This window comes from Physeter macrocephalus, chromosome 18 (assembly GCF_002837175.3).
Source record: "Physeter macrocephalus isolate SW-GA chromosome 18, ASM283717v5, whole genome shotgun sequence".
NCBI classification, from domain to species: Eukaryota; Metazoa; Chordata; class Mammalia; order Artiodactyla; family Physeteridae; genus Physeter; species Physeter macrocephalus.
Window position 1 is genome coordinate 69165254 of NC_041231.1, and position 24639 is coordinate 69189892.

A 24639-nucleotide genomic window follows, 5' to 3' on the forward strand; every position below is an offset into this window, starting at 1 on the left:
GCCCCGCAACGGGAGAGGCCACAACAGTGAGAGGCCCGCGTAACGCAAAAAAAAAAAAAAATCTTGAGTAGACTTTCAATTTTCTAACTACTCAATGCCTGATTAGATGCTTGCAGAAAATTCAAACAGTAGCCTTAGCTTTAGCCAAAACGCAATGCCCTGACCTCACCCCAATCCCATGCCTCTCCCACGCTTAACACATCAGCATGTGTCCCTCCAGGCCAAGTGTGTGTGTGTGTGTGTGTGTGTGTGTGTGTGTGTGTGTGTGTGTGTGTGTGTGTGTGTGTGTGTGTGTGCGCGCGCGCGCGCACGCCTGACCTCACCCCAATCCCATGCCTCTCCCACGCTTAACACATCAGCATGTGTCCCTCCAGGCCAAGTGTGTGTGTGTGTGTGTGTGTGTGTGTGTGTGTGCGCGCGCGCGCGCACGTGACTGTCATACCCCCATCCCTTGCACAGGACTGGTCCACATGGGTCTCAGGTACTGCAGTGGGAAATGGGCAGAAGACAGAGTGACAAAGATACAAAGCAGTTAAGACCTCTAGTCCTGGACCCAGCTCTCCTGGATTCAAATCCCTTCTCCACCTCTAACTTGCTCTGTGACCTGGTGCCAATTATTTGGTGTCTCTGAGCCTCAGCTTCCTTCCCTGTAAAACGGGGGTACCTGCTTCATCTGGTAGGGCAGATTACCCAGAACACCTGGTATAAACAGGGGCTCAGCATGTGCCAGCAGCATAGGGAAGGCTATGTTGAGTACAGGGGGTGGCTTCCAGGTCCCTATGGCAGGGACCAAACACAACTGAACACTAAGATTCTGGACCTCTGTCCCCACCCCCACCCAGCACTTTTGTCCCCAAATCCAACAGAGGTTGCAGCTGAATCAGAAAGGCAGTGGGCTTGTTTGGGGAAGGACTCAAGCCATCAAGGAGGAGAGGAACCTGCAGAGCAGGATGGGTGGAACCAGTGCAGAGAGGTACCCAAGTCTGAGCAAAGAAAGAAAGGATTTGTGGGCAGTCAGAGGGAGGGGCGGGGGCGGCGGGGGGGGCTGGGGTCTGACACTGCCCAGCCTGCCTGCAGGTGGGAGTGGGGTCTGTCCACCCCCTGCTTCCTTCCACGGGGGCCCAGCTGCTGGAGCCGCAGCCATCAGTCAGCACTGCCCCACTTCCGCCACACCGCTGCCCTCGCCGCCACGTTACAAGCACACGAGCTGCTTCGGCTGTACAATTAAAGGGCCTTGTCTGAGATTTATAGCAGGATTATGCCCGCAGGGTGTTACCAATGCCAGACTCTGGACACTCTGTGGTCCTTAAGAAAAGCAATTAGAGTTCCGGGGCTCTCCAGGTATAAATATAGAGACGCCATCCCCCAAGGTCGAGGGCGCCACAGTGAGCTATTTAGAGACAGCGCCTTGGGAGAGGCCAGGAGAGGAGGCAGAGGGGCCCCGTCTGTGGGGAGGAGGGTCCACCAGGAGCGGAAGGGCCTCCCTGCTTCCCTCCATGCCCCATGCAGCATGGGAGCCGTCCCTTGGCCCCCGCAGCTCTGAATCAGCTTGGCAGGGCTCACCAGCCCAGGTGAAGCCCCCAACCCAGGGGCCTGTCCGTTGCCCTGGACGCCCACACACACACACAGGCTGTCCTGCCCCAGTGTGACCATCGGAAAGGACCGGCCAGAGGCCCAGGTCTGGGCCTGCCATGGAGGTAACCCTTGCTTAGCCTCTCCTTGCTTGCTGATAACTAGAAGCCTTATCACTTTGAGGACGGCAATTCAGGAACGCAGTGAGCTCGGTGGGGCAAGGGGGCCTGTGGTAAGTGGGGAGGATCCGAGGAGAGCAAGTCACTTTCCCACCCTTCCCGGAATCCCACCCACAGGGCACCTACTGCCCCGAGGCCGGCACAGCCCCACCGCAGCCCCTGCCCCTCGACACACGGCCCAAGTTAAGGATTCTGAATTCCCAGTCCCTCAAACAAATCCTTGCTCCAAGAAGCTGCTGGTTGGCCTCTGGCTCCTGGGACCCTGAGACCCCATTGAACAAGCCCAACTCCATCCCCACCTCCTTCTTCTCCTCTCTGCCTAAGAACAGGGGCTGTTCCATCAGCTCCCATGCTGAGAATATTGACAGTCCCTCCGTCTGCCCAGCCATGTCCGCAAATGTCATTCACATCCACCCCCAGCCCCCAGCAGTCACCCAGCCACCCTCTCACAAGGCCACAGGCTCAGAGGAGAGACTCAGGCCCATGAGGGGGTGGCCCGGGGCAGGAGAGCCCAAGGCAGAACCCAGGAGGCGGCTCCCGAGCAGTGCTCGGCCACCACGCTGTGACATACCCCCGTCCCCAAGCACGACCCTGAAGGCGGGCGCTGGACTCACCGTCCTCACGGGACTTCTGGATGAAGGCCTCCACGCCGCTCTCACCGTAGCTGCCCTCCGAGGCTAGCGTGGACACGTAGTTCCACTTGAGGGCACGGACAATGTCCACCATGGCCTGGGCCTGGTACGTGTCCGAGGGCACCACGCGGGAGAAGAAGTCGTAGCGGCTGTTGTCACTCAGGTCGGGGGCTGTGGAGGCGTAGCTGATCTGGGGGATCTGGGGGCGAGAGGGGCCACTGATGGGGGCGGCTGGCACCTCACCCTGCCTGGCCAGCACCAGCCCCTACACCCCAACCTGCCTCCCATCCCATGGCCTTGGGACCACCCTCCACAGCCCTTCCCATGGGCACTGCCTCCTCTCGTCCTGGGGGAGACCCCTTGACATGGGCTGAATAGGTCCCAGCCCCACATGACAGAGGAGGAAACTGAGGCCCAGAGAGGGTGGGCAAATGGTTGGTCAGCCCCGCCCCTGGCTCTACCCAGAGTCCCAATGCCTCCCACCCCCACTTAGCTCCCCTGCTCCCGTCTCTCGCCAGGCCTCTCCCCTTTCCCAGCAGGAGTTAGGCCGGCATCAGGGTGAGAAGTGAGAGGCGTGTCAGCATCAAGTCCTCCTCTAGAAAGTCTCCCAGCCCACCTCACCTGGGTCTTGTGGCCGGTGGTCCCTCAATAACACACACGTACACATCCCAGAGTCATAGGGGATAACATCGCACATGCCTGTACACACATACACGCACATGCTAACACACACACACACACACACACACACACACACACACACACATCCCATGGGATCCTCTGGGTACCTCAATTTACATAAAGAGCTGGAACATCCTAGCTGGAGAGAATCCCCAGACGGTTGGCCCAGGGATGGAGTGGGGATAAGGGTGGTGAGAGGGGCCTGAGGGTTTATCTGGTCCACTCCCTGCCCCCAGGCAGCCTTTCTTGTCACCACCCAGCAGACCCCATCCCCACAGCTCCCTCTGGGCCCAGGTTCCTTCCTCCTGCCCAGCTCAGAGGGGACAGAGCCCAGGTTCCAATTTCCGCAGCCCTCGCCCCACCCCACAGATTGAATCCCAGAAGGCCAGAGAGACTGGGGCCTCCGGGAAACCCTCTCTCCTCAGCCTGGGACACAGGGCCCACCTGGTGCCACAGCCTCTCAACGGCAGACTCCGGGCCTCCTGGCCCCTGCCCGGCTCCCCCAGTCACAGGGCACCTTCCTGCCCTCACACCTCCCACCTGGCCCCCCAGGCAAAGGTGGCACACGGAGCTCTCAAGCTGCCCTTCCTCCTGTGGTTGACATCCAACATCCCCAAGGGACATGAAAGGGGTCGTGTGGACCCTCCTGAGCCTCCCCCACCTTCCCCCTGCTCACATCCCGGGTGCCCTCCTCACAGGGCTCTCGTCTGCCCCGGCTCCCCAGGACCGGCCAGTGGCCCGTGCTCTCCACCCACTGCCTTGGTCCACACCGACATGTACCCTTCCTGTGTGCCCTTTACCCTGCTCTCAGTCGTCCACGGTGACAGGGTGAAGGGCTGGGCATACTGATATGGGCTGTTGTCAAATCGAATATTGATTCCCCCTAAGGAATAATTAAGATTCAATCCTGACAGAAAAAAATTAATGGCCAGAATTTTAGTCCACGTGGTAACTGAGGGTGTAAAAATATCCCCGGAGCCAGAGGACTCCGGGAGCCCCCTGCACATGGGTTTGCCCACCTGGCCTCTGCCTAGGGTGTGCCTATCCCCAGGGACAGTTGGCGGGGGGGGTGGTCCACCTTCCACTGGGGTATATACTCAACCTGCTCTGAAACTAAACAGGGGCAAAGTTGCCTCCCGGGAGAGAGCCAGGGGCTAGAGGCGAGGTTGGGCAGGACCTTCCACCTTAGACTCTCTGTATGTTTTCCACGTAGAACCACGCAGATACAGCACGTGTTTAGAAAGCAAACCTCACTGGAATGTCCCAGAGCACATGTGTCCCTTTGCCTGCCTGAGTCAGCAGTGTCTGAAAACTAGCCCAGTCCTCTCGGCCCTGGAGGGCACTTAGCATGAAAGCAGCACCCCCTACAAGGTGGACTCTGGTTGGACATTTGATGATTCATTCAAAAAGTATCACTATTTTTAAGGTCTGATGATGGTATTATAGCTGCGGTTGGCTGGCTGGTTTTTGAGGCCCTAGCTCTTAGAGCGCGGTTTCCCCACCTCAGCACTGTTAACGCTTGTGGAGGGGAGTGGGGTGTGATTCTTTGTTGGCGGGCTGTCCTGTGCCTTGTAGGATGTTTAGCCGCACCCTTGTCCCCTACCCACTAGATGCCAGTAGCACACCCCTCCCCCAGTTGTGACAACCAAAAATGTCTCTAGACATTGCCAAACGTCCCCCAGGGGAGACAAAACTGTCGCCAGTTGAGACCCACCATTTCAGAGATATGTACTAAAATATTTAGGCATGAAGTGATACGATGAGGGCTGGGATGTGCTTCAAAAGAATCGCTGTGGGAACGCGTGGAAGAAGAAATAACACTGGCCAAAAGCTGACAACTGTTGACTGGTGTGGACGTGAAGGTACACCGCCCTGTTTGTTGTACTTTTGTGCATGTCTGCAATGCCTACATTTAAAATTTTTGACAGTAAAACAGAACAAAAGAAATGTCACCTTTGGGATCATCCCTCTGAAGAGAAGCGCCCTGAATCTGGAGCTGGCAATGGAGATGCAGGGCCACCACAGGAGGTCCCTGAGAGAAGATGGCCGTGTTTGTTTGTTTGCCAGCCCTAATCACACAACCAGAAATCGACTCGCCTCCTGATTAGAAGCAGCTTTTCTCCTACTTCTGATGTGTTCTCCCAACACAGGGCCATAGGGCCGGAGTCAAAAGTGCCCGCTCGGGGCTTCCCTGGTGGCGCAGCGGTTGAAGAGTCCGCCTGCCGACGCAGGGGACGCGGGTTTGTGCCCCGGTCCGGGAGGATCCCACATGCCGCGGAGCGGCTGGGCCCGTGAGCCATGGCCGCTGAGCCTGCGCGTCCGGAGCCTGTGCCCCGCAACGGGAGAGGCCACAACAGTGAGAGGCCCGCGTACCGCAAAAAAAAAAAAAAAAAAAAAGTGCCCGCTCAAAGGGAGGGGCAGCAGGTCCAGGGAGGTCTTGGGGCTGGTGGCAGAACAGGCCAGAGCAGATCACACGAGGCAACTTCTCATCCCTCGGTCCTCCTTCCAAGCCACCTCCCCTGTCCCCTCCCATCCGGGCACTCGGCCTGGGCAGGGACAGCGGATGGACAGGTGGCTGTCCAGGTGCCGGGACTCAGAGCCTCCCCCAGTGAGCTCAGCCTGCGCCAGCCGGCTTCAGACCCAGGCACCGCCCCTGCCCCCTGCACACCCTCATTCCCATAAAGGGTGGGAGGGCCAAGCATGGGGTTCCTGCAGGTTCTGTGTGTGTGTCGGCCTGCAGAAGTGCTCAGGGCCTCTGATTTCTGAAGCCCAGGAGGGGCCCCTGCGCTGCCCCCAACCATTCCTGAGATCCTGGAACAGGGACCCTGCCCTGAGATGACGAGGGTTGCGGAGGGGTAGAGCCAGCTTCCTGAACAGGGTCCAGGGGATGAGCCAGCATCCTCTTAAACATCGCATCTGCCAGCTCCTCCTGCCCCGCCCCCTGCAGGCTCCCTCCTCAGCTCCAGGCCCTCCTGAGGTGCCCGGGAGGATGGCCTGAAGCAGTGATTTGGGAGTTAAACTGCTCAGGTTCAAATCCCAGGTCTGCCACGCACTGGCTGGGAAACCTGGGGCAGGTTACTTCACCTCTCTGGGCCTCAGTTTCCTCCTCTGCAAAATGGGAATAATTCCAATCCCTTTCTCGTAAGGTTGTGAGGGTCACGTGTGGGAACTCACACGAGGTGTTAGGGGCAGCGCCTGGCGGGCAGTCAGCACTCAAGGATTAGCTCTGATATGGGTTATTATCCCTCCGCCTGCACTTCCTCCTGGCAGCTCTCTCTCTGTTTTTACCCTCTAGGACTGTCCCTGGTGCCTCCCCCTCCCACCCCCAGCTCTCTCTCTCTGTAGTCACAGAGTTATTGCTTAGTGGGGACACGTCCTGGGGCTGGCAGGTCCCCCCAAGCTCCCCTCCCTCCCATCCCCACCCCAGCCGGGAGTGGAGGGGCAGAGGCAAGGACCGCCCTGGGGACCCCATGGGCAGGGAGATTGTGACAACCTGGCCCGAGGGGGGCTCTGGCATCTCGGCAGCTCTCACTGTCCCCGCAGCCCAGCGGAGAGGGAAGGAGGCGCTGGATTAACATTCTCCTCAGAAAACATTCCTCTCCTTCACAACAGCCATGCCCATCCTGTCCCACCGCCAGCTCCTCCCTCTCCGCCTCTCTCTTGCTGTCGCCCAACACTTAGAGCACCAACTGTGTGTTGGGCACTGTTCCAGGTGCTGGGGATGCTACACCTTCCTATTGCGCCCTCATGGGACAAGAGTCAGCAAGAAGTCAGACTCCAGCAGCCCTGACCAACGACGGCTGTCCTACTCTGGGGCCATCTGTTCACCTGTTTCTCTTTCCTCTCTGCCTGCCTTCCTCTGCCCACAAAGCCCAAGACCTCATCTCCCCACATCCAAATCTTCCTGGTGCATCAAGGCCCAGCTCAAGTGCCACCTCCTCCAAGCAGCCCCCCAGGAGCCTTCATCCTCCAGAGAGCCTGCTCAGACCTCCCGCAGCACCAAGTCGGGCTGCTCCAGGGGCACCGAGCACATCCTCCCCGTCCTCCCAGGTGTTAGGTATTTGGCCAACTTATCAATTCAACAAGCATTCTGAGGCGCCCCGCATTGTGCTGGGCAAGGCCACTGGGGAGACACCGAGGGGAACTAGGCTCATCCCACCCCCAAACCCAACACTCACTGCATCTGGGGGACACCCTGGGGAGGAGGCAGGTGGGATGCCCACGAGTGGCACACAGTGTGTCTGCAGCTGGCACCCAGCAGAGCCTCATGCTTACAAAAGTACGAAAGGGGTGAGTGACCGAAGGGGGAAATACATGAATAAACACTCTCTCTCCCTCCCTCCCTCCCTCCCTCCCTCTCTCTCTCTCTCTCTCTCTCTCTCTCTCTCTCTCTCTCTCTCTGGCTTCTGGAGTGACAAGGAGGTCCCTGCCACGTGGGAAAGACAAAAGCTGCTTCCGGGCTTGAGCAACAATGAAGATGAATGTCAAGCACACGTGTGTTCGTGTGACATGAGCACATGCTGGAGCATATGCCCTGAGCACACAGCACACTCATTGATCTACTCCTCTCACCAATAGTCACCGAGCGCCAACGACCTGGCAGGCACAGCTCTGAGAGCAGGGGTAGGCGGTGGACACTGCCCCGTGGGGCACCCCATGTAGACAGGGGCAGGCGATGGAAAGGCGATGCAGAGCTGGTAGATGGGGATGGGGCCCAGGAGAAAAAAGAAATCAGGGGAGCTCAGGGGACTGTTAGGGAGAAGGCCTAGGGAAGCCCCTCTGGCAGGGTGACATTGGAGTCAAGACCCCAAGGAGGTGAAGGAGGCAGCCCGTAGGTATTTGAAGGAGGGCTTTTTAGGCAGAGGGAACACGTGTATGCACGTGTGCACGTGTGTGCAAGCATGTACATGCGTGTGTATCTATGTGTTCCAACCTGAATCTGTTCTGAACCTGCCCAAGTCCTGGCCAGCAGCCCCAAACACCCCCCGGGGCACAGAGACACTGGCTGGGATGCAGGTGGTGCCCCAGGTGCCAACAGCTCAGGCTCTGGGTCACTGGCTCCCCAACCAGCAGAATCTGAGGACCCCCTGCGAGTGGCCGGTCCCCATTCCACCCCATCTAGAGGAGTGTCGGAGGATAAGCAAGCTGCCCAACATCTCAGAGTGCCCCAAGGGCCCAGTCCCCACGGCCTCTGAAGGACAGGGCTCTGTCAAGGCCAGGGTTTTGTTCATAGCAGTCAGGGGTGAACTCCCCACCCGGAGCGGCTGGGCCCGTGAGCCATGGCCGCTGAGCCTGCGCGTCCGGAGCCCGTGCTCCTCAACGGGAGAGGCCACAACAGTGAGAGGCCGGCGTACCGCAAAAATAAATAAATAAATAAATAAATAACCCACCTTCAGAGAACCAGCCTGCTGGGGGGGTGGGGGGAGGAGGTCCTCGGAGTGAAATGCCTCCAGGCTGAAGTGCTGGGTTGGGGGCAACAGGGATTCACTGTGGGGAGAGTCAGACTGTGGGTCCTGAGGAGACAGCAGAGGCTGGCAGGGTGGGTCGAGGGTGTAGACAGATTGAAGAGGAGCAATGGGGTGGTGCAGAGAGGGGGGTCAGGGGGAGTTCAAGGCAGCTGGGAAGGGCAGTCAGGTGAAGGAATTGGGGTACGGCAGAGGGGAGTGCAGTGGAGGGACCCAGCACGCAGAGGGGCACCTGCCCTCAGTCCTGACCCAGCCCGACTCTGAGAGGGACCCCGGGGTTCAAGAGCAGAGAAGCAGGCTTCCAAAGCCTGGAAAGTGGGGGATGCCCTGGGCAGGGGGCCGGGCTGGCGTCTGGGTGGTCTGTGGAAGGGCTGGGCTGGGCCCCAGATGGAAGGACGGTCTGCCAGCTGCCCTGGGCCTCATCCCAGCCACACGCTGGGGTCTCTCCCCTCAAAAACCACCTTCCCCCCAATCCACTGCGCCATTCGGGGGCCACCAGCCACTTTCCCACAGACCCTGTGGGAATTCAGGCCAGGCCGGCCCGGGGCGACTCACTTCAGGACTCCGTCATCAATCAGATCCCATTACCCTGAGGACACAGCCCAGCCGCCAGCTCCGGACCCCGAGCACCGGGTCACTGGGGGCCGGGCCATGTGCCCCGGCCTGGCCTGGGCACGCCGACCTCTGCCCCAGCACAGTCCATCAGCCTGCCCAGCCCACCCTGGGCGCCCTGACTCGGCCTTCTGCCCCTCTTGCTGCCCAGGGCACTCGGCCTCCCCGGCTCTGCCCCCTCCCCAGGCCCGGAGATGGGGTGTCCTCCTCTGCCTGAGTCACACAGGCCCCTCAGGCCAGCAGTCTTTCCCCTCCTTGACCGAGAAATGGACATCAGTCTCCAAGGCTGCAAGTGCTATCTTAAAAGACAGTGAAATCTGCCCACAAAGCCATGTGGTCCCTTCGCCTGGGCTGCTCTGTGGCCACCAGCCTCCCCTCCCCCCACAGGCTCCCAGCCCACCCACATACCTCAGAAACTCTGTTGATTCCATCATGAATTCACTCACTCAGTGCTTCCCTGAGCACCTACTAAGCACCTTGCACAATCTTTGGCACTGGGGCAAACACACAGAGACCAATCCCCGCTTTCATGGAGCTGACATTCCAGCAGGAGAGATGACACTAAATGAGCCCGCCCGTGACTAACATGGGTGCTGGTCCTTAGAGACACTTCCAGCTCCCTGACTTCCTGGCACCTGGCAAAATCCAACCACCTGCCCCTCATGCTTGGTCGGGGCCACCTGCCATGTTCTGGCCACTGAGCTGGGAGCAGAAAATGTTACCGTTTCGAGGCCAGAGCATCTCATTGCCATTGTGAGACCCTACAGGGTACATGTTCCCCCTGCTACCGTGACCAGCAATGTTCCAGGCCAGCCTGGTCCCTGAGGAGGCGGGCAGGGCACTCAGCCAAATACTGTGGACATGCAACATAGCAAGTATTCAGTTTACGTATTTTAAGCCACAGAGATGCGGGGGCTGTTTGTTCTTGCAGCACCTCCTCCTGATGCTGACAGACACAGGGGGCGTAAGCTCTAGCTCCAGGAGAGCAAGGAATGGGTCTTATTTACCTCCACTTCAAGAGCCTGGATGTGTCTGGTTCACACCCATCACAGGCTGGCTTGGGCTGACTGAATTAAATTCACACACACACACACACACACACACACACGCACGCACGCACGCACAGATGTAATCATCGTCATCCTGAGAATGAGCATTTATTGAGTGCTTACTGTGTGCCAAGAACTGTGCAAAGTGGTTTTATATGACTAACACCTTTAAACTTACAATAACTGTATATGAAGTGGGCCCTCTTATTCTCCCCACTTTCCCAAAACTTGGGTACAGAGACATTAAGTAACTTGTGCAAGGGCACAAGCTAGTGATTGAGCTATGATCTGAACCCGGAGGGATGAGCTCCAGAGCCCATTTTACTGTCATGTAACGGCGGCAGCCTCCAGTGACGAGGAGGGCCGTCCACATCGACTGTGGCCGCAGCGGGGAGAGCCAGCCCTACTACCCCTCTGTGCTGAGCCACCACCTCCACTCCTGGCTATCACACTATGGGCTGAAGTGGTCCATCTGTCCCGGTCACAAAGGATCGGGCAGGGGTGGGGGCCAGGGGCCCCGGAGGGTTGTGTAAATGGCTCTGCTTTGAGCAACAGCTAATTTCTGAACATAATTATTAATTTCATGCTTATCATATGCAAACCTCTGTCTCCCAGACGAGATGAAATTGATTTAATTAGAAATTCCATCATCAAGCCTTTTGGATCCAAGCTTTTAATTAGGGTCACCAACCCCACCCATGGTTGCCAGAGCGTGGGTTCATGGCCCCTGACTCCCCCCGAGGCCCCAGGCACAGCCAGCATGTGTAGGTCCCTCCACTGCCACCAGGGCCCCACTGCCCAGGTCAGGGCCCCTCACCTACCTCCCACCCACAGCACGGCCCCACAGTCACAAGGGTCGTATTTTTCCTGCTGGCATCGTCATGGGGAAATAGTTTGGGAAGAGTTCGTATCATCTTGCAGCTGGAAGGACTGAAATGTTTAAGGTGGCAGAAGACAGGAGAGATAACAGGTCTCCCCTCTTCCTGAGAAACTCACACACCAGCCTTCTTCTGGGAGCCCCTGCTGGATGCTAATAAAATGCCCTTTACAGCTCAGCTTAGGGCCATCTGTCAAAATGATCAACAACACTTGGCATTTTAACAAAGCATTTTCAACACATTACCTCTGACTTCATCTCCAGCTACCATCCTGGCCTCGCTCACGTGGCTCCAGCCACACCGGCCTCCTTGCTGTTCCCTTGAACATGCCAGGCACACTCTGCCTCAGGGCCTTTGCACTGGCTGTTCCCCCTGCCTGGCTGCTCTTCCCCCAGGTCTCCCCAGAGACCCATGTGGCTCGCTCTCTCACATCCTTCCCTTCAAGACTACTCAAACATCACCTTCTCAGACCACCCTATTTAATACCAATCCAGCGTCCCTCTCCTGCACCCCATCTCCACCTCCCTTGCTTTGATTTTCCCCATAACAATGATCACTTTCTAACATGCTCTAGATTTACTTGCTTATTTCATTTATTATCCGCCTCCCCCTAAAACATCAGCTCCATGAATCCAGGGGCCTTTTTTTATTCTCCACTGTGTCCTCGGATGCCTGGCACAGAACTTGGCTCAATAAACGCGAGGGCCACTTCATTCTCTCCACACAGCCAGCCTGAGGACAAGCTCAGCAGGGCCCCGAGCACCTTAGACAGGTGAGGAAACCGAGGCTCAGAGCCTTGGGGCCTTGCCAAGGTGACAGAGACGACCAAGTTCTGATTCTCACATGGTCTGACACTTCACCTGGATAAGTGGAGGGCATTGCTCTGCGGAAGGGGGCCGCTCCACAGCAGTGCCCTGCTCACGGAAGATGCTCTGAGGTATACCTCCTCCCACCCCAGGGCTCATCTCATGCACCTCCTGGGGCCCTATCCCCCTGATTTCACAGTGATATCCTAGAAGGCACTCGTTGGGGGGCCATCCCCCACCCACCTATGTCTCCCCTCCCAGGAACCCACTCATCCTCTTATCAGGAAAGCAAGGGGACACTTGGATTAATTTCCAGGCCTGCTCTGAATTATGTTTTCCAGGAGAGAACCAGACAGTTGCAGGCAACATGCCTTTGAACAAATATTTCTCCAGAAACTGCTTTATTCAGTACCTTGTCTCACCCTTTTAAACATTATATGTTTTCTTAGGAGCCCGGGAAAAAAGCGGGGTGGGGCGCCGATAAGGCACGGAGCCTGGAAAAGAATAGAGGGTGCAGAGTGGAGAGCCTCACAGGGCTGACAAAGGAGCAGGTTCTGATGCAGGCTCGGGGGAATTACCGCAGATAAGAGCGGGCGGGGGAGCAGGCCGCGTAAGGGCGAGAGGAAACAAGATCCTCAAATCAGCACTTGTCCTATTTCATAAGCAAAATTTAGATCAATAAATTACACTCACTTCTGTAGGTTTTACATGCTGACTCCGTAACTTTGTCAAGAGTGACATGTGGGGGGAGGCCGAAGGACAGAGGAGCCCAGAGTCTGGGGAGGAAGGGTGGGGGCCAGGGGAGCCCCATGGGGCTGCAGTGTCTGCAACCCCCTTCTCCTAGAAGGGCCCAAAGCCCAGGTTTCCGGAGGTGAGAAGCAGGCCACCACACCCTCTGCCCACTGCCTCGCTGCAAGACTGCAGGCAAGTCACCGCCCCTGTGAGCCTCAGTCTCCTCATCTGTCCAGCGGGCACAGTGGTGAGAACCGGCCTCTGTCAACAGACATGAAAGCTTGGAAAGAGACACAAACATCCAAGCTGCCAGGAGCCATTATTATGTGTCTGATACACACCAGGTGCGGCAGCTACCGATACAGACTCTCCTGTTGATTCTCACCACACCCTGAGAGAGCGCAAAGGTTTCCTTCGCCCCAATTGACACGAGAGGCTGCAGCTCAGAGCTGAGGCCCGTGCCTGGGGTCACCTAGCGTTGGGGCCGGGAGCCACACCCAGGCCCACCTAATGGCCAAGCTGGGCTTTCTCCATGCCATGAGGCTGCCTGTGGGCCAGGGAGCCAGGCAGCACCGGGCACCAGGCCACATCCAAGTGTCCAAGGGGCAGGAGCTCGGGACCAGCCCAGGCGGCTGCCGTACCCCAGGGCGTCAAGGTGAGGGTGTGGATGAGCAGGGACCGGGCACTCAGAACCGTCCGGGCCAGGGCTGGGCATCCTGAGAGTCGGGTGGGGCAGCAGTAGGCAGGAGGCTGCACAGGTATTAGCGGAATCCAAGCAGGTCCAGGAGCTACCGTTTCAGAAGCTCCTACACCACGCACAGAACTCCACGGGGATTCTCTCATTTAATCTGCCCACAATAACCCCACGAAGTGAATGCTATTATTACCTTCATTTTGCAGATAAGACAACTGAGGCCCAAGAAAATATGGAAACAAAAATCACACAGCAAGTGGCAAGGCTGGATTTGAACCCAGGTCTGTCTGACTCCGGCACCTGGGCGCTCTCACCCCTACGCCCCGCCTGGCACATACTCCGTTTTCGTTGCCAGCCTCCTGCCCTGTGCCCACACCATCCCTGCCCCTGGGAAGCAGCCAGGATGGGGAGCCAAGAGTCCTTGCTCCTGGCCTTTCCTCACCACATCTCTTGGACACACACTTCCCGTGTCCGAGCCTCAGTTTCCACATCTGTTCAATGGAGGTTTAATGAGTCCTGGACTCACAAGGTAAGGACAGAGGACAGGGCCTCCACGATGTGGGGGTGACATCCAGAAGCCTCTTCCACAGAACCCGCTGAGCCCACCCCCAAGCTGCGGGGGTCGGGGGCGGGGCCGGGACGACCTCAGTGAACGGGGTACCACTGGAGCATCTGTAATGGCACTGTCCTGCTGGCCAGCGATGGGGGCGTGGCCAGGCGGAGAGAGATGAACCACGGCGTCTGCCCAGTGTTCACCCAAGTCAGGTAAATGTGCCGCGCTGCATGGAATATATGGCTCTGTATTAATATAATATGATATAATGGGATGTACAAACATTATCGAACACACAAGCCGATAAAAGTCACATCACCATCACTCCAGGTAATTTATATCACGGCTCAGCCACAGCCAGGCTGGCAGGCAGAAGGCCCCACTGGAGCGAGGGAGCCTGAGCCCTGGGCTGGACAGGGGAATGGGTAGGCCAAGTACAGCAATTTAGCCAAGACCACAGGGCAGGCTGACAACTAGCCACCTGCAGAGCTCATCTCTCCCCTGCTCACCCCGCTTTGACCCAGCACTGCCTCCCGGGGCCCTGGGATGGAGCCAGCTGCTGAGAACCCAGCCTGCAGGGGGCACCGCCAACCTCCAGGGGCTTCTCCGATTCCTAGCTGCACCCACCGCTGTCCTCAGGCACTGGCAGCCCCTGGCTCTGACCCATCTCTCACCAGCACCCTCAGGAAGGGGGCCCCATGCAGGTGTACCTGGGGTGCTGTTCTAACCCAGGGTTCCCTCTTGGGGGACGTTTGCTGTGGAAGCCCCATCTCCATCTGCAAAACAAGGGTTTCTGGGCCCTGGCAAGGGTGGAGGTGATATGGGCCTCCCATCCCATCATGCATTCATTTAAAATATATTTACAGGATTTCTCTGGTGGTGCAGCGGTTAAGAATCTGCCTGCCAATGCAGAGGACATGGGTTCAATCCCTGTCTGGGAAGATCCCACATGGAGCAACTAAGCCCGTGCGCCTAGAGCCCGTGCTCCACAACAAGAGAAGCCCGCGCACCGCAACGAAGAGAAGCCCCCACTCGCCGCAACTAGAGAAAGCCCGTGCGCAGCAACGAAGACCCAGTGCAGCCAAAAATAAACAAATAAATTTATTAAACAAAAATAAAATATATTTACTGAGCACTCATTCTGTGCCCAGCGCCATGGTAGGCACCGGGGAGACCACAGTGGGCAAAAGCAGACAAGCCGGGCTTCCCTGGTGGCGCAGTCGTTGAGAGTCCGCCTGCCTATTCAGGGAACACGGGTTCGTGCCCCGGTCCGGGAGGATCCCACGTGCCGCGGAGCGGCTGGGCCCGTGAGCCATGTCCGCTGAACCTGCGCGTCCGGAGCCTGTGCTCCGCACACCAACACATACATAATCACAACCTCTGAGATGGGCTGGGAAGAGGTCGGCGGGGTGCGGGGGGCACCTGTGAGAGCCTGGAATAAGGGCCTGAATCTGGTCAGGGCACCCAAGGAGGGCTCCCTGAGGAGGGGCAGTGAGCTGACACCTGAAGGATGGGTAGGCAATACCCAGGTAAAGAGGGAAGGACAACCCAGATGGAAGGTGAGACAGGTGCAAAGTCCCTGTGGCTGGTTCAAGGAAAGGCAAAAACACAGAGAGGATGGGAGAATATAGCATGAGACATGGTTGTACTGGAAACAGATCCGGGGCAAGATGGGAACCACCAAGTGCATTGGGAAGGCTACTGCACTAGTCCAGGTAAGAGGTGAGGGTGGCCTGGCCCAGGGGTGTGTGTGGAGATAGAGAGAAGTATGACCCCCCACAAAAGCCCTCCAGCTCCAAGTGTCTCCCTCTGTGACAAAACTCTCAGTGAGCCCTCCCCTGAACTCTGAGCGCACCCAAGACCAAAAGAAGAGTCTGAAGCCAGGAGCCAGGCAAACAAGTTCTCCGGGGTCAGCTGCCCGCTTCTCCTCTGGGCCAAGCCCATTCCTTCAAGATAACTGGGCTCCTGGGGATTCTCCAGCTGCCCCAGTGACATAGCAGGTTGAGGAGGGGCCAGGGACTCAGCCCAGAGCGGAGGGGAAGCTACCCCGCCTCTCACCCCCATTGCCGGCACCTTCTACCGCTCTGAGATCTGGCCAGGGTGGAAAGAGCCTGAATTCTGGCCTGTCACTAACTCATCGTGTGACCTCAAACTAGACCCTCTTCCATCCTGTGCCCCAGGTTTCTCATCTAATGATCATAAAATAACAATCATAGTAATAACTGACATTTACTGAATGCTTACTATGTGCCAGGCTCTGTTCTCAGCACTCATTTATTTCGTCCTCGCCAGACACCCGTCATCAAGGTACTAACATTCCGCCTACTTTACAGGTGAGGAAACCGAGGCCCAGAGAAGTTGAATTACTTGCCCAAAGACATGCATCTGAACTCTCGCCGCTGGGCTCCACCTGCCATCAGCCTCTGCCACCTCCCCGTGGAAGTAAGGATTGACCTGAATCACCTCTGAGACACCCCAGCTCTGTTGTGCTGCCTCTGTGCCTCTCAGCCCAGAAATTCGGCCTCCAGCCTGGAAGGGCCCAGCTCCTCCCAAAGGATGGCAGGTATGATTTGGGGGGGAATCTCTCCCCAGACCCTTCTGCATCCTTCCATCTACTGCAGAAACCTGCAGATGTCTGATTCCGTTCAGCGACCACAGTCCGCCTGCCCCCAGTGTGCCTGGTACTGGGATGGGATGGGGACAGCACGGTCCTGCCCAGTACTGAGGACCTGCTCTACGCTGTTCCCCCAGCAGCCCAGGTGGGTTGAGTCCCGGGCACCCACCGAGGTACCAGCTCATGAAGGCAGTGGCCCTGGAACTTCCCTTCTTACTTCTCCTCCATCCTGAGGGCACCTCCCCGGAAAGCTGCCTGCCATGCTCATCTCAGGTCTGCCCTGGGGTCTGACCTGTGGCTGGGCCTTCTAACCTCACTAATTTAATTCTGACAGCACCCCTTCCAGGAGGACATTGCTCTCTGCACTTTCCTGGAGACAGGAAAGAAGTCGTTGGCCCTCAATCCCTCAGCTACTGATGGAAACCCAGGCCCACCAACGCCAGAGCAGGAATCCTTCCATCCTGCTGCCCGGCCTCCCTCCAAGCCCACAGCGAGAGCCACTAGCACATCTGGGGCCTGTCCACACATGAGGGGACAGGCAGGACATGCCCACAGTTTCCAGCAACTGGTGATCTGAGCTGACACTCCTCTCTGAGAGGGAAGCCCGGAGCGGATCTTGGCCCCTCCCCCCCCGGTCCCCCCAACTCAGGCCCCTGCCCCAGAATCTCCATAAAGCCAGAGAGTTGACAAAGGTCTGCCCATGAGCCCGGGCCCCAGCAGGTCCCACTGGGGGCAGCCGCTGGGAGCAGAGCCCGGAGAGGGGTCCCGTCTCCCAGCACAGCCAGGCCCAGCAGACAGCGGACACCTGCAGGGACAGTTCACAGGGGCCCAAAGCCTCCCAAGCATCTCCCCAACACCTGCTGCCTGGCCGACTTCAGTTCTTACCAACCCTCCCCCCACTCACTTCCCTCTGGCCACACTGGCCTCCTTAAACAGCCCCTGAGCCCCAAGCATGGTCCAGCCTCACAGCCTTTGCATGTGCTGTGCCCTCTGCCCGGCTGGCTTTCCCCCCGCAGAGCCACAGAGTACGCCCTTTCGCTCATTCACATCTCTGATCAAACATCACCTTCTCAGAGAGGATGTCACTGAACAGCTCATCTCAAGCAGCCCCACACCCCTCCCTGTCCCCTGACCCATGGCCCTTCTCACTCGACTTGATATAACACATCTCTCCTAGAGGAAGTGTCTGAAGTGAGCTGTGCCTCACAGGATTGGCAGCCTCAACAGCCTATGAGTCACAGGGGCTGAGGCGTCCCGCACCCACTGCCCAGCCTCAGGAGTTAGAGGTCAAGCTGGTGCCCCTCCCCTAGCCCAGGCTTCAGGGCCATCTGTCCTGCCTGGCAGCTCTCCTTCACCCTCCCCTTCCTCCAGCTCAGGCCTGGAGATGAAGACAGCAAGAAGGTCCTTTAGGGCGGGCTGGGGGAGTGGAGGGTCAGGAGGCCACAGGGAACAGCCTCTCTCCAGGGGACCCCTGTGTCCCCCAGGCAACAAGGAGCCAAGCAGAGACAGGTCTCCCCATGGTCACCCTCAGGGCAGCCAAGGCCTGCCCAGGTGGACACTCCAGGTAATCCAGTCTCATGCTCCAGAGTATCAGCCGATGGGGGCAGGGACCAGGGAGGAGGAAACACGTACACACGGACACAGACATGGACACACCTGGCAGCCCTGCCAGGAGCCGGCAGATTCAGTCCACCAAAACCGAAGGACCCGCTCACGTGCATGTGCCGAGGGCGTCACGCGCGCGCGCGCACACACACACACGTGCTCACCCCTGCCCACTCCACATACACCCAGGTACACAGACACGAGAGCACACACTACACACACAGAATTACATGAGTCACACACAGATACACCTAGAGACACATGGTATGCTCTGAGCCAGGCATGCACACTAGGTCTACCTGAGTGTACCTGAGACACCCACCCCCGTGTTCAGGAGCGCAAGCTCACACAAGCACGCCCTGAGTCCCACACACACATCCTGGACGCACAAGCACACATGCTGACAGTGGCTCATGGTGCTAAATATACCTGAACGTGTGTGTGTGTGTGTGTGTGTGTGCCCGTGCACACACACACACTCCTGCATAATCAGGATGGGCAGGGGCAGCATTTACTGTGCATTTTGGGGAGCACAAAAGAATGTTCATAACACCCCCTGAACAACTGTCACCACCCTGCCCAGCCGCCCATCAAGCAGCTGGAACTCTCAACTGCCCACAGTGAGCAGGAAAGTGCTGACCACTATCCCTCATTACCACCCGTCAAGGGGCGGTTTTTCTGCAGGGTTGATCCAACCAATAGGAGATCCAGCCTGGCGGGGACAGAGCTCAAGGTGGGCGAGGGCTGATGAGCCTAGACAGGGTCAGTGGGGGTTGAGGAGGAGCGAAGGACTGGGCACCAGGGGGAGGGGCAGCCCAGAGACTGTGAGCCCGCCTGCCATGCTCGTCCGCCTGTCCCGCTCCCTTGGATACCATGGGTTGGGGAGAGGGCTGGAGTTGGCAGGCCTGTCCCTCACTCCAGGCCCCAGCCCACCCAGGTAACTGGCACTGCTGGAGGGCGAGCACCCTGGCTGGCCAGCACCTCCCACCGTTCCCTGGGTGCCCAGCACTTCCATGAGGCTGCAGGGACGTGAAGATCCCCAAAAAGAAATGGGGGCCTTGCCCAGAGACCCCCGAGACAGGGGAGGCCTCATCCCTCACCCCAAGTCGTACCTAAATAACTGTAGTGGAAAAGAGGGGCAGGATCACTCCTGTGAACCAAGCCCCGCTCCAACCCAGGGAGGAGAGAGCAGTGTCAGTAATTTCTTTTAATGATCCTGCTGAACTGGGAGAAAATTAACAAATGAGAAACCAGCTCGAAATTAATCAAACTTCCCTGTCTATACCCCCCACCTTCCATCTCAATGAAGGTTATTTATCCAACGAGCAATAAAACACAGAATTAAATTAAACAGGCCCTTTCTTTGAGTCCTCTCCCCTAGCCCCAGGGAGGCAGTGTCTCCCGCTCACAGCTCTATAAGCAGCTCCTGGAGGACCTCAGCAGATCCACGGCTCCCGACAGCAATCAGAGGGGTTTCCCCAGAAGCAGCCCCGCAGTGAATGCACTCCCAGTCTGGGTCTCACCGCCAGCTCTCTGCCAAACATATGAGCAGCAGATAACTCAACCACCCTCCCGAGGAGGGACGGAGGGAGGTTCCTGAGGTTGGGCCTGAGCTGGTTGGAGGCTGGGGAGTCCCCAGGTTCTCTGTGGGGGAGAGAAAGGCTTGGTATGGAAGGTGGGGAGCATTAGCAGCTCCCCAGATGAGGACACTCTGGTGCCCACAGCAGGTTCCAGCTGGAAACACCCTCCTGGCCCCAACCTCTTGGTGGGAAGGGGCCGGAGGGGGCACAGGGTACAGGGGAAGCTGAAGAAGGACCTTCTGTGAGGACAGGGCTCAACCCAGGGCTCAGGCATCAGGGGGTCACTGCATCACCCTCAGGGCAAGGGGGCACCCCACACCCACCACTTCCTCGGGCAGTCTGTCCAGCATGTGCTTCCCTAAATATCTCTTCCCTGCAGCTTTTGAATCCATGCATATTTCAGCCAGGGCCACCACCTGGAGTCACAGGTTCCTAAATAACTACTCTCAGGGCCCCCCCTTCAACCATTCCCTTCTGTCTGCCCTCTAGCTTTGAAATTTGTAATAATAATGGCCTTCCCTCTACAGCTTTCACAGACATTCTCCCATTTAAACCTCACATCAACTCAGTGAGGGAGATATATGCCACGATGCTCACCTTATGGTGACTGAGGCCCAGAGAGGGCCCTGAACAAGGCACATCCAGCAGTGGCTGAGGGTCCCAGCGGCAGCGCGTCAGGGATTGGGGACCAGGAGAGTGGGGCAGCGGGGAGGGAAGAACAGGGCTCTGCAGAATTGCCAGGCCTCCTGGAAGCCTCCTCAGGGGCTTTCTGCGGAGGAGGGCTGGGGGCTGACTGCCCCCTGGGAGGAGGGGAGAGGGAGGGAGGGTTATTACACATAAAGTTCTCCATGTCTGCCTCTGACACGGCTACACCTTCAGCCCACACAGGGCAGCCAGAGGGCCTTTGACACCATAAATCTGATCCCATCACATTCTGCTTAAAACCCTCCACAGGCCACTCATGCATCTGGAGTGAACAGCCACACTCTGTCCTGGGACCCAGAGCTCCTGCTGACCCAGCCCTGCTGCCTCTTCTCCTCCTCTCTGAACAGCCTCCCTGTTCTTCAGATGCACCAAGAATGTTCCTGCTTCGGGGCCTTGGCACTGGCTGTGCCCTTCACCCACAATACCATCCAGGCACCTGGTTCTCTTCCTCACTTGCCTGGGTCTATATTCAAATGCCCCTTCCCTGACCACCTGGTTTAAAAGCGCTCTTCACCTCCTCCATCACTCTCGAAACCCCTGGCCCTCTGCAATTTTCCTCCACAGCACCTGTCACCTCTTGAATTACTGCTTGTTTACTGTCTTTCTCCCCGTTTAGAAGGTCAGCTCCATGTGGGCAAAGATTGTGTGTGTTTTTGTTCCCTGCTCTATTCCTAACCTAGCCTAACATATGACTCACTAATTATTTGATTGGTGAATGAATGAATGAATGAATGACACTATGCTTAAGGCCATCATTCGGGCTACCATAACCTCCGGTCTGAACTGTTCCATCAGTCTCCTAACCATTCTCTCAGCCTCAGGCCTCAGCCTGCAACCAAACCTCCACTCCACACCCAAAGGAATATTTTAACCCCAAAATCGGACCAAGGCACCATCCTGCAGGATCAAGCCCACACTCTTGGCCTCAGCCCCTAATCCATCCCAACTCCCTCTCCACTGACTGTCTCCCATGCCAGGAGCCCTGCTGCATCCATGCCAGACATACCTGAAGTTCCAACCATACCTGTCCTTTCCACTGGAGCACTGTCATGGCTCCCTCTCTGCCTGCAGGACACCTCCTCCCGGCAGCCACACCATGTATGCCCTGTCAGAACCGACCTCTCCCTACTCTGAGCCCCCACACACCCTCGTCCGTACCTCCACCACAGCCCTCCCACACCCCCAACTTGAGCTGTGACAAATCATATGCATGTCATACCTCCGCATCCAGGAAGGATCCAGATTTATTCACTGGCAATCTCTCCCATCCCCACCACCTGCTCCGGTATCTTGCACAAACTTGGAGCTCCATACATATTTGCTGAATCCAATGGAACCAGTTCAAACACAGCCCAGGGAGAGTGCCCATTAAGAGGGGCCTTTCCTCCAGGTTGCTGCCATTTCAGGATGCTCTGAGGACAAATGGACCTTTAAGTGCCACTTAATTGCAGCACACAGGAGCAGCTGGCCCCGCATTCCACTCACCTCTCCTTGGGGGTTGCCTGGGAGAAACTGATTCGCTGCGGTTGAGAGGTGACCAGGGCCCTGTTAAAAAGGCAACGTAACGCCTCTGGTCCAGCCACCAGCCCATAATAGCAGCTCCTGGCCCACCCAGCAGCTTGCATGGTGAGCACACGTGTGGCCACCCCCATGGGTGAGAACAGCAGGCACAACACAGCCACCAATGAATTATTTATTCCGTACATTGTTAGCGCAGCAGAGAGAGTAACCGTGTCTCCAGGCTTCAATTAAAATATCAAGGCGCCTGCACCGTCTGCCCGGCCACATGCCCAGCTCCCACCAAAACTGGCAGGCTAGCACCTCCTGGGAAGCTATAGCGCCCCCAAGGCCAGCTCTACTGCCCCCTCCTCTGCATCGCAACAGCCAAGTCCTGTTTCAGCACCATGGACAGTGGCCTCCAGGCTCCTCTGGGGATCTGCCCCTGAGACACCCCAACACACCTTTCAGGGCTCTAAAAGACCATTTAGTAAATCGATGACCTGAAAGAGCGTTATCCAGCTTCCCAAAGCGGCCCCAGGGCAAGCCTTGGTGGGTTCTTAGCCTAACTCCCATTCTCCATCCGCTCCCAGCCCACCCCGACAATACTACAGCACATGGCTGGAATGCAGGAGTCCAAGGCCCTCACCTCAGCTCCTCCCCAGGCTCCTTGACAACTCTAGGCAGGTCACGCCACCTCCCTGGGCTCCAATTTTTTCACTCGGAAAATGCAAATGACAGTGGCCAGGCTGTGACCTCAGGGATTGTCACAACCAATGGAAAGGGATTTTGACACGGTACAAATGTTGGCCATGCCAGAAGAGGGCTTTAATTTCATACGGGTGGGTTTCTTCAACCTTCCCACCCCTATCCCAACCTGGAAAACCCTGATTCTAGGGCACAGGCTCAGGATGAAGAAAAAGCTGACAGATCCTTCAGGAGCTGGCTGGGTCACAAGCTAACTAGGTCACCCACGAGATTTAATTCAACAACCCCCGGACTAGAATATGAGGCCGAGTGAAATCAAAGTGGGCGAGCTGAAAAAGAGCAAGAAATTCCAAACACATGCCGCTGAGAACTGTGGAATGAGCAGAGGCTTCAGGGATAGGCAGTGCTGCAGGCCTCCACTGCTTTCTAGACAAGCCTCAGTTTCCTCACCTGTAGAATAGGGCCAGTGCGACGGACTTCCTAGCCAGTGACTTACATTAGATAACCTATGTGAAACTCCTGACACAGGGCCAGGCACATAAATTCAACCATTTTATGAAGCACCTATCAGGTTCCAGGCCCTAGAGATAGACAAGAAGAGGGACACAACCGTGCCCTGTAGAGCTGACATCCAAGTGACCAATGCTGTTATCCATCAGGATGTCAGGAGACGTGGCATTCAAGATGGGCCTTTGAAGCACAGGTGGAATTTCCAAGGCAAAAAAAAATGTGGCGGGAAGGTATAATCCCTTTAGGGAAATGTATGGCAGTTTCTCCTAAATCTAATCATTCATGCAGCCAAAGAGCCAGCAATCATATCTACTCATATTTATATATATAAACGAGCACTAATGTCCACTAAAAGACATGTACACAAATGTTCAGAAGAGCTTTATTCCTAATAGCCAAACACTGAATTCAGCCCAGATGTCCAGCAGCAGCAGACTGGGTAAATGAATGCTGAACTACACAAACAATGACACAGTGGAATAGTGCAGAGCAATGAAAAAGAGCAAATCATCAAAATACCCAACCACATGGGGGAATCTCACAGATAATGTGAGTGAAAGAAGCCACACACAAAAGACTGACTGTATGACTCTGGTTGTATGAAGCTCAAAACCAGACAAAACTAATCTATGCTTTTAGAAATCAGGCTACCGATTAGCCTTGGGGAGGGAGGGATGTGGACTGGGAGGGGCTCAAGGGAATGTTCTAGGGAACTGAAAATGTTCTGTATCTTAATTTATAAAAGCTCATCAAGTAATGCCCCCGAAATGTGTGTACTTTACTGTGTGTAAGTTATACTTCAATTATTTTTTATGTAAAGAAAAGGTAGACAGAGCTTTCTTCAGGGGCTGAGGGGACATCAGAAGCAGAGGTTAGCAGATTGGACCTTGCAGGGAGTGTGGTCAGGGAATGACCCCGGGGAACTGGACTGGAGCTGGCAGGGGCTGGAGGGAGGGCTGGAGTTGAGGTGCGCGAGATGGGTACCAAGGCAAGGCCACCCCGGGAGCCCTGGGGCTCCTGCCTCCTTCTCCCAGACCCCTCCTGCCATGCATCCCTCCTGCCCACAGCAAATGGTGCGAGTGAGGTCATCTCCCCTGCCTGCTGGACTGGCCCCCTGCCCACACCCTCCCTCAGCCACCATGCTGGATTGCAATCCTGGAGCTGAATTTCCTGGGCTTTGGGGGCTTTCCTCCTGAGGAGGAATCAAGTGAAGCCACAGTCCCCCAGCCTCCGGCCGGCAGAGTCCAGCTGGGCACCTCTCCCCACCCCCATGCTCTATGCCCACGGCATCATGGAGGACACCTGGTTCTGCCTCCTACGCTGTACCTGCCACATCCACCTTTCCACCCACCCCCAAGGGGAGCACCTGAACACCTGTCACTCCCAGGAAAACCGCTCCAATTAGGTAGGGCCCTGCCACCTCCTGCTTCCCAGCACCCAGCACCCCAGCCTTCACTGCCACGACTCCTTGTGGAGGGAGAGCCCCCTGGACGTGCACAGACACGGCCGAGGAAGCGGCTCAGAAACCTCACACCCCACCAGCCACCAGTGAGACATGACACGAGCC

The 24639-nt window shown here is 57.0% G+C and overlaps 1 protein-coding gene across 1 annotated transcript in view; it reads right to left on the minus strand.

Moving 5' to 3' along the window:
• GRM4 (glutamate metabotropic receptor 4) overlaps positions 1-24639 on the minus strand; it is a 77782-nt gene that overhangs the window by 37435 nt on the left and 15708 nt on the right. The window contains exon 2 of the mRNA XM_028479515.1: positions 2366-2582. Within this exon, the coding sequence (XP_028335316.1) occupies positions 2366-2582 (217 nt within the window). The remainder of the gene's footprint in view (positions 1-2365; positions 2583-24639) is intronic.